Source organism: Macrotis lagotis, chromosome 6, assembly GCF_037893015.1.
Source record: "Macrotis lagotis isolate mMagLag1 chromosome 6, bilby.v1.9.chrom.fasta, whole genome shotgun sequence".
Taxonomy (NCBI): domain Eukaryota; kingdom Metazoa; phylum Chordata; class Mammalia; order Peramelemorphia; family Peramelidae; genus Macrotis; species Macrotis lagotis.
Genome location: NC_133663.1, coordinates 89,682,424 through 89,700,513, shown reverse-complemented (window position 1 = coordinate 89,700,513; position 18,090 = coordinate 89,682,424). Strand labels below are relative to the sequence as shown.

At 37.1% G+C, this 18,090-nt stretch overlaps 1 protein-coding gene across 4 annotated transcripts in view; it reads left to right on the top strand.

The window, feature by feature from the left end:
• The window catches only part of CFLAR (CASP8 and FADD like apoptosis regulator), a 43,167-nt gene extending 25,847 nt beyond the window's left edge, over positions 1-17,320 (top strand). For 3 of the 4 annotated variants that reach the window (XM_074191664.1, XM_074191662.1, XM_074191661.1), the window contains 3 exons: positions 649-727; positions 14,837-15,350; positions 17,135-17,320. In XM_074191664.1, the coding sequence (XP_074047765.1) occupies positions 649-727; positions 14,837-15,350; positions 17,135-17,273 (732 nt within the window). In that variant the 3' untranslated portion in view covers positions 17,274-17,320. The remainder of the gene's footprint in view (positions 1-648; positions 728-14,836; positions 15,351-17,134) is intronic. The other variant, XM_074191663.1, reaches the window with a different exon arrangement.
• The last annotated feature ends 770 nt before the right edge of the window (positions 17,321-18,090 follow it).

Here is an 18,090-nt window from a genome sequence, read left to right as displayed (position 1 = left end):
TTTTTATTTTAGAAGAAATTAAAATTGTCTGAACTGGCATTCAGGAAAACTGGGAAATGTCAAAATGATCCTTTATTCCTTCTCAACTAGATGACTTCATTGCTACCAAGTAGAACTGAGTGGAAGTGCAGTTGGTTTAGTTCTTGGCACCATTTCTTGATAAGATGTTTCTCTAAGAGGTACTGACAGAAACCGGAGAGCTTTATCTCTTTACTTTGGAAAAGGGATCACTTATATAAACCCTGAAATAATGGCTTATTGTAACTGGTCAGGAAATGCAGTACCTCCTTTCTCTCTGGTCCACGATTTTGGGATTAAAAGATAAGCCAGGACCAAGGAAAGTACATCTTGGGAAGAGTTAGTAGTCAAAAATGTTAAAAAAATCAAAAGAAAACTAAAAAAAGTTGATTCCATATCTTGTAATCTTTCTCTAAGCAGAAATAGCATCAATGGAAAAAAAATGTCAACAGATTCTTCCAGCCTCAGACCAGATTGACTAATCTATATAAAAGTCTACAGAGCAATTAGAGCTAGCTGGAAAGGAATTTTAAAGGAAAGCAAATGAGAAGATGGCATAACATTTAATTGGGCCTGGAAGGGACAGAATAATATTTTGAATCTTAATCTATTTTTCTCCATTTCTAATAGGTGACTAGTGACATATACAGACTACAGAGTCAACCACTGGGAATCTGTTTAATAATTGATTGCGTTGGCAATGATGCAGGTATGTATTGACCTTTTTAGATTAAATTGTGTCCCCAATTTGGAATTCCTCAAGCTTTCGTCCAAAGCTGTTGATCACCTTTGAGCTAAAGAAAAGTGACATTCTGGGGGAAATTGTCGAGTTTTTTTACCCCTTCTTCTTAGTGAATATGAAACAAGTAGGAATGATTTCTGTTCCAGTACAAGAAATTTCCAAAATATGACTTTACATCAGGAAGGAGCTGTGAGATACTAAATTGTTACTCAGTGAAATATTTTCTGGAGATATTCCAAGAATAGAATAAGAGAGTCTGTCTAGGATTCTTTGGTTTCAATCTAGCTAAGCATGATGGTCTTTTTGCTCCTTCAACACTATGCTATAGGGTTAATCTGATTTTTGAGCATCTACATAGTTGTAATCTCATATCAGCCAATCATATCTGGATTGATTTTTCACTTAAAATTCTATATTTGATTGGAGCAGCATTTCTGAGACAACCAAGGAAGGTCAGGAAGCCAGTCATGCTTTGTCATTTGGTTCTCTAAATCTTGGACATTCTTTGAGTGTTTGAGAATTGTTTTTTGGGACTACTTTACAACTTATCCTGGGGAGTTTCCTGAAAAGATAGTCTTAAGAAGAAGTTAAATAATCACACAAAACAGGTTTTGTGCCCTGCCCCCTCCCCCCCTTTTTTCAGGGGATCTTTTTTTTTCCCCTTTTGGCTCAGGGAACAGTGATCATACAAAAATTCATTTTCTCTCTGTCTCTGTCTCTGTCTCTGTCTCTGTCTGTCTGTCTGTCTGTCTGTCTCTCTCTCTCTCTCTCTCTCTCTCTTTTCCTTCCTTTTCTATCTTCTCCCCTTTCCTTTCTTCTCCTTTCTCTGACCATGAAAATACTAATAACAGCTATAAGGTGCTTAAATGAATCTTCCAAGATAGTTAAAAGGTCAGCTGATCCTGAGATTTGCCTGGCTTCTTATTTTTTTTAACAGTCATCATCAGGAAAATTAATGAAGCATTAATGCATTTATTGTATATAGATGGTGCTTTGCTGGGCTTTTCCCTGAAAGAATCCCACAGACTCAATGTCTCTTCTTCGTAGGAATGCACAGTCCAAGATTCTCACTGGAAGAACATCCTGTTCTTTGAAGACATTCTTGGCTTATATGATTTGAATTCCAGAATCACTACTTAATGACTTTTCATACCTCTGTTTGGTAAATAGCACGTGTATAGAAAATATCTCTTAATGTTTAGATAAAAAAGATGGAACCTGAATTAAATATGAAAGAATAGGTACAAGGAAACTGCTTTAAACTTTACAAGAAGCAGTGCTGATTTGAAGATAAAAGAAGGAATGTCTGGGTCCTACTCCTTGTCACTTTTATAGATGATTCCAGTTCCTCCTTTCATTCTTTCTCTATATATTTATTGGGTGCTTTTTTATATATGCAAGACACTATGGTAGGCATTTGTTGAGCAATCAGAGGAAAAAGAAGTGGCCTTTGCCTTCATTAAGTCTGTAGCCTAGTAGGTAGGATGACATGTACACAAAGAAGAATAAGATGGCACATGGTGAGTGTCACAAGAGAATGAATCAATAGGGAGTGGTGGGAATTTAGAGGAGGGTGAAATCAGGATTGGGGAGAGATCAGGGATGACTTCATGAATGAAAATGGCTTTTGAGTTAGACTTCACAGGATCTCAGCACTTTGACAGGTGAACCCTTGAGGAACATCATGAATTAAGAAGCAGAGGAGAGAAAGTATGGATTATTTTCAAGGAGCAATCTTTGTAGTATTTGTAGTATTGGATAAATAAAGGGAAGGTAGTGGTGATGATGTTTGTCCTTTGATCTCCAAAAAGATCATGTCATTAGGGAGGTGGTGCTATGACATGCACATGAATTGGATTTGAGTGACAGGGTGTTTTGCTAATGTGGAACATCCTCCGGAACCATCTGGGTCCATTGGCCAGAAAGGAAACAAGACAACTGGAGATGGCCCTGAATGCAAGGCCATCAGGGTTAAGTGACTTGCCCAAGGTCACACAACTAGTAAGTGGCAGGTGTCTAAGGTTAGATTTGAACTCAGATCTTCCTACTCTGGGGTCAGTGCTCTATCCACTGTGCCTGGAAAGGCAAGTTGGGACCAGGTCTCAGAGGGTTTTACTTGCTATAATAGAAGGTTGGATTTTATTCAATAAGGAACTATTGACAAGGAATAATAGCCATCTTGGTGATTAATTGCATTAATGTTAATTTGATAATTGGATAAACATAGAGTTACCTAGCTAAGTCATTAGCTTTTGCATGCCTTGGGTTCAGGGAAGTTGGATGTCACTGTGAATATAGTGCTAGGCTTGGAGTTGAGAAGACTTTACTCTTCCCAAAATTGATCTCAGACAATTAGTATTGTCTAGACAATTAGACAATTAAGACAATAATTAGACAATAAGTATTAAATATGTGACCCTGGGCAAGTCACTTAACCCTGTAAAATGAGGTTCCTCAGCTGTAAAGTGAGCTGAAGAAGGAAATGGCAAACCATTCTAATATTGTACAAGAAAATCTCAAATGGAGTCATGAAGAGTTGACATGACTGAACTGGACATGTTCAAAGAACTAGATATTTGTGTTGAGATGGTAGGAAATACTGTGTCATAAGGGATGATCTCTGAGTTTGGTCTGAGACCCAAACTGTTTTTCAACCTTCTATGTAAAAGGTGATTCTTGAAGGTTTTTTTTTTTTGAAGATTTTTTTTAAAGAATGGTTTTCCTTTTCTTTTTTTTTTTTCTTTTTCTTTCTTTTTTTCTTTTTGGTTTTTGCAAGGCAAATGGGGTTAAGTGGCTTGCCCAAGGCCACACAGCTAGGTAATTACTAAATATCTGAGACCAGATTTGAACCCAGGTACTCCTGACTCCAAGGCCCGTGCTTTATCCACTACACCACCTAGCCGCCCCCTTCCTTTTCATTTCTTTCCAGATTTTTCTTTAAAATTTGCAAAATAAAAATTATCTGGACTACGGTCCAGATATGCCAATTGACTTTTAGAACCTTCTACACAAGGATACTTGCATAAGCAGAGCTTGCTTCACCAATATCCCATTAGAACTCATGAGAAGCTAAAAATAGAGCAGTCTTGTGAGCAGGGCCCAATGGAGTCCAGCAGCACATCCCTCATTGTTGTTTCTTACCTCCCTCAGTGATGCAGAGAAGCAGGCTGAATCAGGAACACTCACCTGGCCTAACACTGAAAGATGCAGACTCAGAGCAAGGACTTGCAGCAGTCCTGGCCTCTGATTTTTTTTTTTTTTATCTAGGCTGACAAGCTGCAAATGAAATTTGGGATGATGGATGTAAGTGTCTGAGATAGAACAGTAACCATGTGCTTTTTATTGGCTTGAATGGCAGATCAGTGGGTTGGGCTTTCTTGTCATCCAGTCTAGGGAAAGCTTCTAAAAAAAGATGTTTTTTTGTTATGTAATATTTTTTTGTAATATAATAGATTTTGCAATGTAATAGAACACTCTTTGGAGTTAAAAGACCTGGTTTTAAATCCTGGATTTGTTGTGGAACCTCAGGTAAGTTCCTTCTCATCCTAGGTCCACAAATATATAGAGATAAAAGCAGATTAACAAGTCTACTTCTTTCATATTATGTCTGAGGAAAATAGACTCAAAGAGGTTAAATACCTTTTCCCCAGGTTATTAACAACAGAGCCTAAATCTAAACCTGGAACCTTTTCCACTATATTTTGCTTCCTTATCTGTAAAACTGAGATAGGAATAACTGCCTTATCAACTTCTCATTTATGGGTTAGAAATGATGAGGAATGTAAAAGACACTATATTCTGCTCAACTCATTTCAACCTGAGTGTAAAAAAGGACGTCATGGGGAAGAACCATGAATTTTTTGTCTTTTTTTCACTTCCTGGTCAATATAATTGAACATTTATTAAGTACCAACTATATATAAAGTACTGAATTGTATAAACAGAGAAATACAATTCTTGCTCTCAATGAGCTTCTTTTCTTTTGTGGAACAACAACATATAAGTATTGTGGAAGGAAAATTGAAGTAGAATAGAGCTCCAACAATGGGGGAGTCAGGGAGGGTTTTACAGAGGGAGATGACCCCTGAATTGGTGCCTAAGTGGTACAGTAGTTAGAACCCATGCTTTGGTCAGAAGGATGTGGATTTATATCCTATCTCAGACCCTTACTGTCTGGGTGACCCAGGGCAATTGACTTCACTTCTCTTGGCTTCAATTTCTTTAGCTGTAAAAATTAAGAAGAATGGTCCTGATGGTCATTGTAAATTCTAAATCTATGCTCCTGTGACTAAAGGAAGACAGAGATTCTGAAATGTGGACATGGAGAGTCTATTCCACACACAAATGGCTCGAATGAACACATAGAAGCAAAGAATATGAGCTGTGACTATCTAGAGGTTCAGGCAATAGTTAATAATCTGGTTTGACTTCAGAAGTTCATAAAGATCAGTGATATGACATAAGGCTGCATAGCTAAGTCAGAACCAGCTTATGGAGTCAGGTTGCTGATGTTCATTTCCAGTCATGTCTGATTTGTTATGACCTCATTTGGGGTCTTCTTGGCAGAGATAAGAAGTGATTTGCATTTCCTTCTCTAGTTTATTTTATAGATGAGGAAATGAGGCAAACAGGGTCAAGGGACTTGCCCCGGGTTACACAACTAGTAAATGTCTGATGAGTCTTCCTGATTCCAAGCCCAGTACTTTATCCACTGTGACACTTAGCTGCCTCTTGTGAGGCTAAGGAGCCTTTATTTTATTCTGGAAGTAATGAGGATTTTTGATCAGGTAAAGTGACATGGTCAGATTTGAATCTTAGGAAGACTTTAACAGCTTGCAATGGGGTGGGGGTGGATTGGAAAGGAAGAGATTTGGGATAGGGAGATCAGTTATGATAGGGAGATCAATTAGGAGACAGAATTAGTAAGGAAAACTGATAAGAACCTGAACTGCATTGGAGGGGGAGGGGAGCCATATGTGACTGAGTGAGGAGAGAACAGATGTCAGAAATGTTGTGGAGGCCAAATGAACAGTGCTTGTCAAAAAATCAGTTAAATACATTGTACATTTCTATCTGTACATATTATATATGTACATATATTATAGATTTATATAGTATTGCATTATATATTATAAATATATTACATGTTATAGATAAATATGTAGACATATTTATGTTATATATATGTATATAGTATATATGTGAATATGTATGGAAGAGAATAAAGAGTCATGGGGAGAGATAATAAGTTTGAGTTCAGATACTGTCTAGTTAGGAAGATCTAAGCTGTCTTAGAACCTAACTAACTGTGACTGGGCAGGTTAATCTGCTTCAGTTTTCTCACCTGTAAAATGGACTCAGTTTTAGAATATATCTTATAGGTTATTGTGCAAAACAAACATATTTTGCAAACCTTAAAGCTATATTTAAATGTTAGCTATTATCATCATCATCTTTATTGATGTTGATGTCTATAGGACATCCAGGAGATATCCAACAGGCAGGTGACAGGGTATTGTTATAAGAGGGAGATTAGGGCTAGATATATACAGCGAGATAGGAGTCATCTTCATAAAAGTGATGGTTGAACTTCTGAAAGTTAAAAGAAGAGAGTCCAGACCAAACCCTGGGAAGCAGTAACACCAAAGGGCCAGTAATAACAAGATATCTGCAACAAAGAAGGGATAAGAAGAAGTATCAGGGGAGAGAAGAACTAGGGAGGGGAGAGTTCCTTTTTGGGTCCCTGTCAGTAATCTCAAAAACTGCAAACTGCCCAAGAATGGGGATAGGAAAATGTAACAGATTTAGCTGTTTGGAGATTTCTGTTACTTGAGCATACTCTGATAAGGAAAACTTTCTTAGAAGTCTTTTGGAATTTTGGAATTTGACTACTTTATAAATAACCTTTGGAGTAGATGTAAGTGAATCTACACTTAAATACTTTTTTTAAAAAAGAAATGGTCTTTTGTAAACATGCAGGCTTATTACAATGCCTCATTGTGACAAAGAGGTGACCATGAGTTCTAAGAGACCATGTCAGCTGAACTCAGATTTTTGCAAACCTACCAAGCTGAAAAGGCTTGGAACCAGGTTGACTCTAACAATATTTAGTTTTTTTGATCACAGTAAGACTTTGTATTAAAACATCAAGGAAGAGGATAACAGATCACACTCCAATTAAATTAGAGATGTGAAATTTGGAAGGACTGTGAATGTACAACAAACACTAATTATTCAGCCCACCTACTCCCAAGTTGAAACTATTTGCAGTTGATTTGGAGAGAAAAATAGTATATTAAATAAAAACATGAACAGTTTCCCCCTTGAATTAGTATCCCCTTCTTTTAGTTTTGCTTATTAAAAACTCCTCAAAGTCAAGGAGACCTAGGTTCAGGTTCTGCTTCTGGCACATACAGGTTGTGTGTGGCATTAGACAAGTTAACTTTTTATTCAACAGCCCAGGCAACTCATTGGGACTGGAAATTTTGGAAAAGGTGTTGGTGTACACTGGTAGAGGGGAGTTTTTCTTCCAAGAGCTTTTTTATACAGAGAGAACAGGAGGAGACTTTCCAAGAAAAACAAAACAACCAACCATTGATTTCATCACCCATGTGCTAGTTTCAGAGCAGGTACCCAGCAAACATTTGTTGGTTAAACATGTTTCTTGTGATCTTGTTTTCACTACTGATTTCTTTAGAAATGTTTTTCTTTATAAATAATGTGGGTTGAATGACCAGAAATTCCAAATTGTGAATCCAAGTGAACAAGAATTTAGTATATTTATTCTTCTAGGATTGGACTTGACATGAACTACCTTTATAGTACATTTTTATTGGTTCTTCCCCAGAAGTTCAGTGCTGAAGGAATAAGAGAAAAATTATTGATAAGAGAAAAAACTTGTTTCTAGAAGCTCATTTCCTAAGAGAGTTGAGCAGATCTTATGGGTTTAAAAGAAAGGAAAAAAAATACTTTTTTTTCCGGTTTCTTTAAAGATTTTATTGAAGGTTTTGGTGTTTTAAAGATTTCTTTAAGAGTCAAGTGGGTTATATATTATAAGCTGCTAGGTGATATAGTAGGAAAGAGCACCAGCCCTGGAGTCAGGAAGACCTGAGTTCAAATGTGACCTCAGACATCTGACACTTCCTAACTGTATGTGACCTAACTGTCTCTCCTCCAGGGCCATCTCCAGTTGTCCTGATTCATATCTGGTCACTGGATCTAGATGACTCTGGAGGAGATAGTGAGACAGGTGACTTAGCCCAGCTCCCCCACTCAAATCCAATTCATGTGTTTGTCATGGCATCACCACCCTATTGTCATGGTCTTCTTTGAGAATGGCGTACAAACATCATCTCATATTGTATGCAAAATGCTATTAGTGTCTTAGGACTCACTTCCTTCCCACCTAGTTATCATGTGTTTTTATCTAGATGGCTCACAGTTAGGTGACTCAGCTGATAGACCACTGAGCCTGGAGTCAGGGAGACCTCAGTTCACATCTGGTCTCAGACCCTTAACTAGTTGTGTGACCTTAGGCAAGTCACTGAACTCTATTTGCTTTAGTTCCTCATCAGTAAAAGAAGCTGGCAAAAGAAATGATAAATCACTCCAGTATCTTTCTTTAGAAAACCCCAGATGGGGTCACAATGAGTCATAGGTCACCGAACCATAGCAACAAAGGGCTTTCTTTGTACTTCTGATTAAAATTAAAATCACTTATATAATTATTTTTTCAACTTTTAGGCTTTTTTATTGATGGTATTTCTTCACAGATGTTTCTCACTACTATTGCTTTTGATAAAGTCCAGATATGTGCTCCCCCTCACTAATGAACTCCACTTTGTAATAAAGAAAAACAGTTCAGCAAAACCAATTGATGCAAAATGAATCCAATATCATTCAATATTTCACACATGTGGGGCAGTTAGGTGGCTCAGTGGAGAGAGCACTGACCCTGGATTTAGGAACACCTGACTTCAAATTTGGCCTCAGACACTTGACACAGACACTCTGGGCAAGTCACTTAACTCCATTAACTTACCAAACAACAAAAAAAATTTATACATGTAGTCCCCTACCCCTCTATTATAGTAAGAAAGTGTTGTGTGATAGCATTGGAGATTTAATGATGAAAGGGACCTGAAAGGACATTCAATTCAACCCTCTCATTTTAGGGATGAGGGAACTTGAGGTCTACCGTGGCTTAAAGCCTTGCCCACAATCTCCCAGGTAATTAGGAGGAGAACTGGAATTTGAATCCAAGTCCAGTTATCTTTCATTGCCACATGCTGCTTTTCATCCATTCCTTGGGACCATGCTGTGGTTGGTGTGCAAAATTCTTGGCTCCTTTGTGATAACTGAGTTTGAAAATACACCCTGAATACATGAGATGCCTAAAAGAGACATAAATAATTTCAAGTGGTTTGTCCTTCTAGAATTATCTGGGACAACTTAGTTTATTTCTGATAAGCCCACTCATTGAGTGATTTTCATAGCCTTCAAATATGACCTTATGGGACAAGTGTCCTCTACTTCCAAGATCATTGAAGAACTCACACAGAAGGAAAAAGATTCTGTGTTCCTCTTGCAACAGGAGAGGTAGAATTACCCTTGCACTGATCTAAGCAGAAAAATGTCAAATCTTTACTCCCAATCCAGATGGAAATGAGAGTATGGCATTGATTTTCTTTCTTTTTGTAATTACATATTGTCAGGATTGTCCAGGAAACAGACTCCCAGTCTCTTTCAGGAAGGAAACCAGGCACTCAGCCCACTGGGCTCATAGACCAATCAATCCCTTACATGTTTCATTGTTAACTTCACAAAAACAATACATCATTTCAGACATCTAGGTGGTGAATTGAATAGAATGCCAGGACTGGAGTCAGGAAGATTCTTCTTAGAGTTTGTGTCTGTCCTCAGACATTTACGAATTATGTGATTCTGGCCAAGTCACTTAATCCTGTTTGCCTCAATTTCCTTAGCAGTAAGATGAGTTAGAGAAAACTCCAAATGGGGACACACAGATCGAATAACAGTTTGAATAACAACTGAAAAGGACTGAGCAACAGAAAAACATTAAGCAAAACAAATCAGTATATATTGGTCATGTGTATCACAAGTCACAATTGGTCACTGTTTTAATTAGGATTCTGACAACTTCTCTTCCCTTTTATTATTGTGGTCATTATGTAGCTTGTTTTGGTTTTGCTTACTTTGCTCTACATCATCTCGTTCACTCAAATCTTCTCATGTTTCTCTGAATTCTCCATAGTCATTTCTCAATAGCTCAATAAAGTTTGATTACATTTTTATAGCAAAATTTGTTTTGATCATTAGCATTGGTTTCCTTATCTGGAATTTTAAAAAATTTTTAGTTATTGAAGGCAATGGGGTTAAGTGACTTGTACTAGGTCACACAGCTAGACAGTTATTAAATGTCTGAGGTCAGATTTGAACTCAGGTCCTCCTGACTCCAGGGCTGGTGCTCTAACCACTGTGCCATCTCTACATTGAATTTCTTTATTTAACCCCTATGGAATTAAATAAAATTGAAAATTCAATGTAGAGTCAGGTCACTGACTTCTGTTTTCTTATTTGTAAAAAAAATTCTTTTGTTATTAAAGCAAACTTGGAAAGTTATGGGTGTATATTTCATCAATGTTTGCCCTTGTCTACTCTGCATATGTAGTGGACAGTTTTATTTTGATTATAAAAAATTAATAAGATAATTGAGTCATCTGTTGACTCACGTATGTACAATGGATATAGCTAAGATAAGGGAGGCTGGGAGGAGAGGAATTTATCAATTGTTTAAAAAGAATTGAGCCAGTTAGGGACAAATTGTCTCCATAATTACATTCATAAAGATTGGAGGAGAATAGTTTGTCCCTGCTCTCTATTGGAGATGAACTGGCATTTGTTTTCATAGATATCCTTAGCACCATTTTACAGCTGATCAAATTTGTAACTTGGTGGTATTATGATTTGCCCATGATCAAGCAGCTAGTAAAAGTCAGAGGTAGGACATTCCTGGTTTAGTATTTTCTCCATTATACCCCATTGCTTCCTTTCCAAATGTCATTCATTTATATACATACATAGATAGCTAATATTTATGTAGCACTTGAGTACTATGACTGTGCTAAGTGTTTTACAATTATCTCATTTGATCCTCCCAACAAGCCTAGAAAGTATATGCTATCATCCTCCTTAATTTACAAATGAGTTAATTGCAGCAAACAGGTGAAGTGATTTGTCCAGCATTACACTGGTAAGTGTTTAAGGCTAGATATGACCTTAGGTCTTTCTGACTCTGTGTGTTCTAAGGCAGCCCCTAGCTGCCTCATGATGACAGATACCCAGCTGTTGAAGGGGAAATAACTTGGCAGTCACATAGAGAAGTTTCCATTTCTACCATTTCTATTTTTGAACAGAACAGATCAATTACTAGTATACTCATTTCCCCTTTTGGAAAACAGTAGTGGAACTTCTAGGTACTTTCTTACTCTCTTGCCAGAATCAGGTGGGTTATTTATTGTCAGCAAAATGCTATAGAACTGGGGCTTCTAGATGGCGCAGTGGATAGAGCACTGGCCCTAGAGTCAGGACGACCTGATTCAAATCTGGCCTCAGACACTTAATAATTACTTAGCTGTGTGACCTTAGGCAAGTCACTTGACCCCATTTCCTTAAATAAATTAAAAAAAAATCAATAACAAAAAAATGCTATAGACCCTTAGCTCAAAAAAGGCCAAAGTCTCTTCATTGCATCCAAGGTCATTCCTAGTTGCCTTGATCTATATCTGGCCACAAAAGGCTCTGAAGAGAAAGTGAGGCTGATGACTTTGCACAGCCCTACTTCACTCAAATCTAATTCGAGTGCATTTTAAGGGATCATAGGGTCCTCCTCAACAATGAAGGTCAGTACTTTAAGTCTCTTGTTCTAGGGCCTGCAACAGCTTCCCAACTTAGTCATCACACCCTCATCACTGATTTTTAAAGCCTTAAGGCTTTCTTTGTGCCCCTAAATTAAAATCAAACCTACTAATTTAATTATTTTTTCAAATGCAGGCTTCTTCAATGATTTTTTTCTTGTGTCAGGGTTCTTCCTTCTCTTGGTTTTGAATAAAGTTCTGTCAAAAAACTTTGGACGTTGAACCTCTTTAGGAAAGCTACAATTGATTTAGATTCAATTGAATCACCATTTACTAAGAACTGCTACATTTGAGGTACCTTTCCTGCCTTTGAGATTATCAAGAGAGATATAATGAAAGTCTTACTCAAAGAGTTTGCAATCTAAGTAGGGGAGTTGAGAGTTGTTGGGAGTGTCCTAGGAGAGAAGATGGTCACACTTAGTGAATGTTACTAGTGATAAATTTGAGGCAAGGGTCTAAGTAGGAAGGTCATTTAAAAACAAGCAAACCAAAACTAACATTTATATAATGCTTACTATATGGCAAGCACTATGTCAAGTGATTTTCAATTAATATCTCATTTGATCTCACAACTCATATTTCAGATGAAAAAACCAAAGAAAATAGAGTGTCCAGACTACAAAGCTAATAAGTATCTGAGGTTGAATTTGAACTCAAGTCTTCCTAATTGCAGGCAAGATTCTATCCACTGGGCCACTTGACTGCCTCTATTATGATCTGTCCTGGCTCAATTGACTTCATCTATATAAATTCAGTTCTCACTTAATCCAGGAATTGGTTTTCCAGGCATATTCTTCAGGGCTGATCCCTTGTGCTGCATCTCTTTCGTATTTTCTGTATGTCAAGCTAGGGGGGGAGAGAGATACTCAAATGGATCAATTTTATGGTTTATTAGGGAAAAGGTTGACAGTATTGCCTGAAATGGATTGTAAACGTTTGTTTTATTCTTGTTCTTTCTTTTTCTCTTTTATTTAGAACCACCCTGGATAAATAAACCAATGGCTTTGGCTCATTTCAGCAATATAAACATTTTCAAATGTTTCCCTGACCAAAATGTTGGATGCCAATCAAATATCTGTGATTCTTAGTTCTTACATTTCTCTGATCCTATTCTTTCCATGATCACTAAATTAGACTTGAGATTACCCTTATGGGGAAAATGACCTTCTTCCTTTGGTGAAGATTGGTTCTGTTATAGTTTATCCAAAGTTAAACTCAGCATCTTGTCCCAGTCCCCACATCTTCATTTCCCTTTCCTTTTCATCTCCTCTCTTCCCAAGTCTGAAACCTTACCACCTTTCTGGGGGTTGGGGCAGGCAGTGAGTACAGTAGAAAGAGTTCTAGATTTTCAGTCAGACAAGCTGGACTTGAATCCTAGCTATATCCCTCATTACTTGAGTATCTTAGGCAAGTCACTTAACATTTTCCTGATAATTGTTACTTTCACAAATATCTAATAATAATTCAATGGAATCTGAATCAATTGTAGCTTCCCTAAAGAGGTTCAAAGTCCAAAGTTTTTTGGCTATACTTTATTCAAAACCAAGAGAAGGGAGAATCCTTACTCAATTTAGGGCATCTGTGAGTGAAGTGGACAGAGCACTAGACCTGGAGTCAGGAAGACTCATTTTCCTGAGTTCAAATATGGTCTTACACTTAAGCTGCTTAACCTGGTCTGCCTCAGTCTTTAAACCCTGTCAGTGATAAATTAAAGGTGTGTGTGTGTGTGTGTGTGTGTGTGTGTGTGGTCAAATGGAGTAAATGGAGTGCATATACATAATATATATATATATATGTGTGTGTGTGTGTGTATTGAAATATGATATATTTATATAGGTAAGTAGATAGAGTTCTAGGCTTGGAATCAGGAAGTTTTGAGTTCAGATGTGGCCTCAAATCCTTACTAGTGGTGTGACCCTGGACAAGTCACTTAAACCTGTTTGTCTCAGTTTCCTTAACTATAAAATGGAAATAATTATAGCACCTACTTTTTGTGGTTGTTGAAGTGATCAGATGAGCACAGTACTGGCACACAATAAACATTACATAAATGTTATCTCATATAAAAATTTAGTAATGATATTGAACTCAGGTGTTCCTGATCCCAGCCTCAGCACTATATCCACTGTGCCTCTATATCCACTACCTGCCTCTTATAATAATAATAATAATAATAATAATAATAATAATAATAAAAATAAGATTAATAGATACTTTTTTCCCATCCTACTTAAAAGGAACTGAGAACTAGTGGCATTCCCCAAAGAGAAAACAGGAACTTAGTGGGCAGCCCAAAGGGTCACATAGACTGAAAGATATTGAAACTGGAAGTCTTCTTCTGCTATTCAAAGGAATGGGTAATGAAGCAGGCAAAGACTCCAAAGGACAGATGGGCATAGTACAAAGATCATGTGGATACTAAGGAAACCAAGTTGAAAGAACATCCTTGAACATTAGGTGAAGATCCTTCAGTTCAGCAAAGGGTAAACCACCCCTTAACAATCAGCTAGTGGAAGATGTGCTTCACCTCGTGCAATAGAGCCCAGAAGGAAGGGAAGGGGGAAAGGAAAAAAAAAAAACAAGACAGGGTGCATGGCTAGAACCAGGTAAGAAATACAGTCAGAAGATAGAGAAGATGATCTGAGACAGAGGATGAGAAAGGGAGTATAAACTTGAAAACAAAGGAGGGAGAAGATAAGACTGGGAAGTGAGTCTTGGGAAAGATTAAAGGTACTATTAGGTCCAGAAACAGCTCCCACCATTGCTTAAAATTTAGCATTCAGCCTAGATAGGATTAAGACAACTGGAGTTTGGTTTTTTAGTTTAACTGAATTAAGAGGCCACATCTTGGTCATCCAGCATTGACAGAGGGAATTGGTCTCCCTCTAGTGGTTGCTAAGGTCTGACCAGTTCTTGAGGCTCAAAGGGAAATGGTAGAAAAAGAAGGATCCCCCAGAAAGGAGAGATGTAGATGACAGACCTGACTGACTGTGGGTGTTTCCTCTTGCTGTCATTGGATGAGAGGAAAAGACTGCCTCTTACATCTCTATTCTAAAAATCAAAATAATACAGGACTGACAACTGGAAAGGTTTTTCTCTGAAATCTCAAATTATTGTTTTTCTACTTTTCTACCCCCAGATCCACTGAAAGACACATTTATTTCCCTGGGGTTTGAAGTTCAATGTTCCAAATATCTGAGCACGGAAGAAATCCATAAGATGCTTCATCAAGTTGCCTGCCTTTCCAAGCACAAAGATTATGACATCTTTGTGTGTATTCTGATCAGCTGTGGTGACTCTGAAAACATTTTTGGAATAAACCAACCTTGCTCAGGATTCCCTCTGCATCGGATAAGGAAGTTTTTCACTGGGGATGCTTGCCCTTTGCTCTTGGGAAAACCAAAACTCTTTTTTATTCAGAACTATTTAGTAGCGGAAGACCACATGGAGCAACATAGTCTCTTAGAAGTGGATGGCAGGAGTGACAATGTGACCTATAATGGATGGAGTCCCAGTAGCTTTACCATCCATCAAGAAGCTGACATCTTTTGGAGTTTGTGCAAGGTGAATGTTTCTGTCTTAGAGAGGTCTCCCTGTTCACCATCCTTGTACCTGAGTTGCCTGTCACAGCTCCTACGACAACCTGAGGAGAGGTGAGTATCCCTAACATTCTTTAGCCTTCTAGTGAGTTAGTAGTATTTTGTGTGAATATGTCAGGACATTCAGTAAGAAAAGGGAATTGAGCTTTATATACTAACCACAACTTCAGCATCTAGTTTCTGACTGGGTTATATTCCATTAGTTTTCTTAGGAAGAAATTTAGAATTTAGAAATTTTAGAAATTTAGAAAATTGGCTATTGGGAACTAAGAACACATTTTATAATAGAAACAATATTATAAGTGGGTTATTTGGTTCCCTGGGTACTTCCCAAAAGACCATTTAACTCACATGATGAATAGTAATGGTATAATTTTGTTTTCATCTTGTTATGTTCATGGGAAGAAGCCTCTGGCCACATTTTCTCCCACTGCTAGTTTATACATTAAAAGTCATTCATTAGTCTAAAGTTCCTTAAGTTAGGAATTGCATTTTTGCAATAGAGTTTTTTGGCTTAATGTCTTAAAAGCTCTTTCACATATTTTATCTCATCTTCACAATGTGAAGTAGGCAGAGTATATTATTATTCCCAGTTTATTATTTTTTAATAGTACATGTACAAAAATATTCATAGCAACTCTTTTTGTGATGGTACAGAATTGGAAATTAAATGGATGCCCATCAGTTGAGGAATGACTAAAAAAATTATGGTATATGAATGTAATGGAATATTATTGTTCTATAAGAAATGATGAACAGGCAGATTTCGGGAAAAACTTGGACAGACCTAGATGAACTGATAGTGAATGTAGTAAGCAGAAAAAAGAAAACATTGAGCACAGCAACATTCTGTGATGAGCAACTCTGACTGATTTACCTCTTCTCTGCAATACAGTGATCAAAGACAATTTTTTTTTAAAAATTAAAGATTTTATTTATTTTGAGATCAAAGACAATTCTAAAAGACGTGATGGAAAATGCCATTTACATTCAGAAATAGAATTGGAGAAACTGAATACAGATCAAAGCATATTATTTTCACTTAAAAAACTTTTTTTAAACTTATATTCAAAATAAGAAAAGGAAAAAACATTTCTATATGCACAGCAGAGCATAAGAGGATTCAAAATATAAAGCAATAAATTTCCATTTCAAGAAAGCTACATAATAATACTACACATTATGTTCAAAGTGATCCATATTTTCTTTGCTTCCTTGCAGTTTTATTTTGTTTTCTGCTGTGCACTTTTTACTTTATTTTTTCCCTCTACTCCCCTCTCTGCTGAAGGCTACGTTAAGCACAGCTATGCACACGTATAAACATACATATGCATACATATTCTTAGATACCTATAATCATATATATGTACATATACATGCGTACACATATATTTAAGTCCATACTATTTCCACCTATCCTGTTTCTCAGAAGGGGAATAGCAAGCATCTTTGTTCTTAAGTTTAAGACTTTGCATATTTTTCTAAATCCACTAGCTCATCAGTTCCATCACCACAGCAATAGTTCAACCCTGTACTGCCTAGTTAATTTTAAATTGCATAAAAATATGACTGATATGGAATATAGCTTCACTATTTTTCTCTTTTGATTAAACCTGTTTTAGCTCTAACTTTGTCTGAGGCATTCTCATTTTGTAGATGAGGAAATTGAGAGCCAGAGGGATGAATCTCTAAAATGGGAATAATAATAATTCAGGTCTCTCCTGACCCTGCAATCCTGTGAACTTCAACACAGTGCCACAGGATGCCTCAGTGACTTAGCACTGACTTTAGAATCTACCTTGCTTATCACTCATTTTTATCTTTTCTCCCTTCTTCAGAAGATCCTCACTCTTGACTCTCCACATCGATCTCAACAATAAAATCTATGACTGGAACAGCAGAGTGGCCCCTGAAGAGCAGTACTCTATCATATTAGAGCATACTCTGAGGAAGAAAATTGTTCTTTCCTCCAGATGAAAGGAAAAAAAAAAATAGCTGACATGATCAGTGTTAAGAGAAGCGATCTTAGTCCCCTATGTGTTGTTTTCTTTGGTGACTTGTATGTGTGTATGTTGGTGTGTTGCTTTGGGATGAGATCTTCCCCCTTGGGGAAGTGCCATTTTGCAACGATGAAAATGGGGTCTTTGAATACCGAGTGGTATTTCATCACATGTGACCAGAGAACCAAGAGATAAGTAATGCTGATATAAAGAATAATCCCTTAAAGTCTTCATCACTTATCCATTGTCCTAGGAAATGGCACCACTACTGCTGCTACTCCTACTACATTGTACTGCTAACTAGTGATGAGAATCTTTAAAGAAAGATTTTATTTATTTTGAGTTTTACAATTTTTCCCCTATTCTTGCTTCCCTCCCCCCACCCCCTACAGAAGGCAATCTGTTAGTATTTACATTGTTTCCATGGTATACATTGATCATTGAATGTGAGTGATGACAATTTATTAGGGCCTGGAGATAGTCTAATTAGCTAAAACCAGAGTTTCTAATTATTTTTTCCTTGTTTCCTACAATTGAGGGCTTGCATGGTGATCTTAGAGGATAAATTTATGACTTTATGTGTTGTAAAACTATCTGCAGAAAGAGTCTAAGATCTTCTGCCCTGGCAGCTTTTGTATTATTTCCTTGAGCTCTTAAGGGACTGAATCAATAATTATGCTCCTATCGATTTTTATCCACACAAATATAATCAGTCTCAGGTTTATATGACACACTCATCTTCAGGCATCCTTGAAACATTAAACAAAAGACATTCATAATACCTTTTTTTCTAT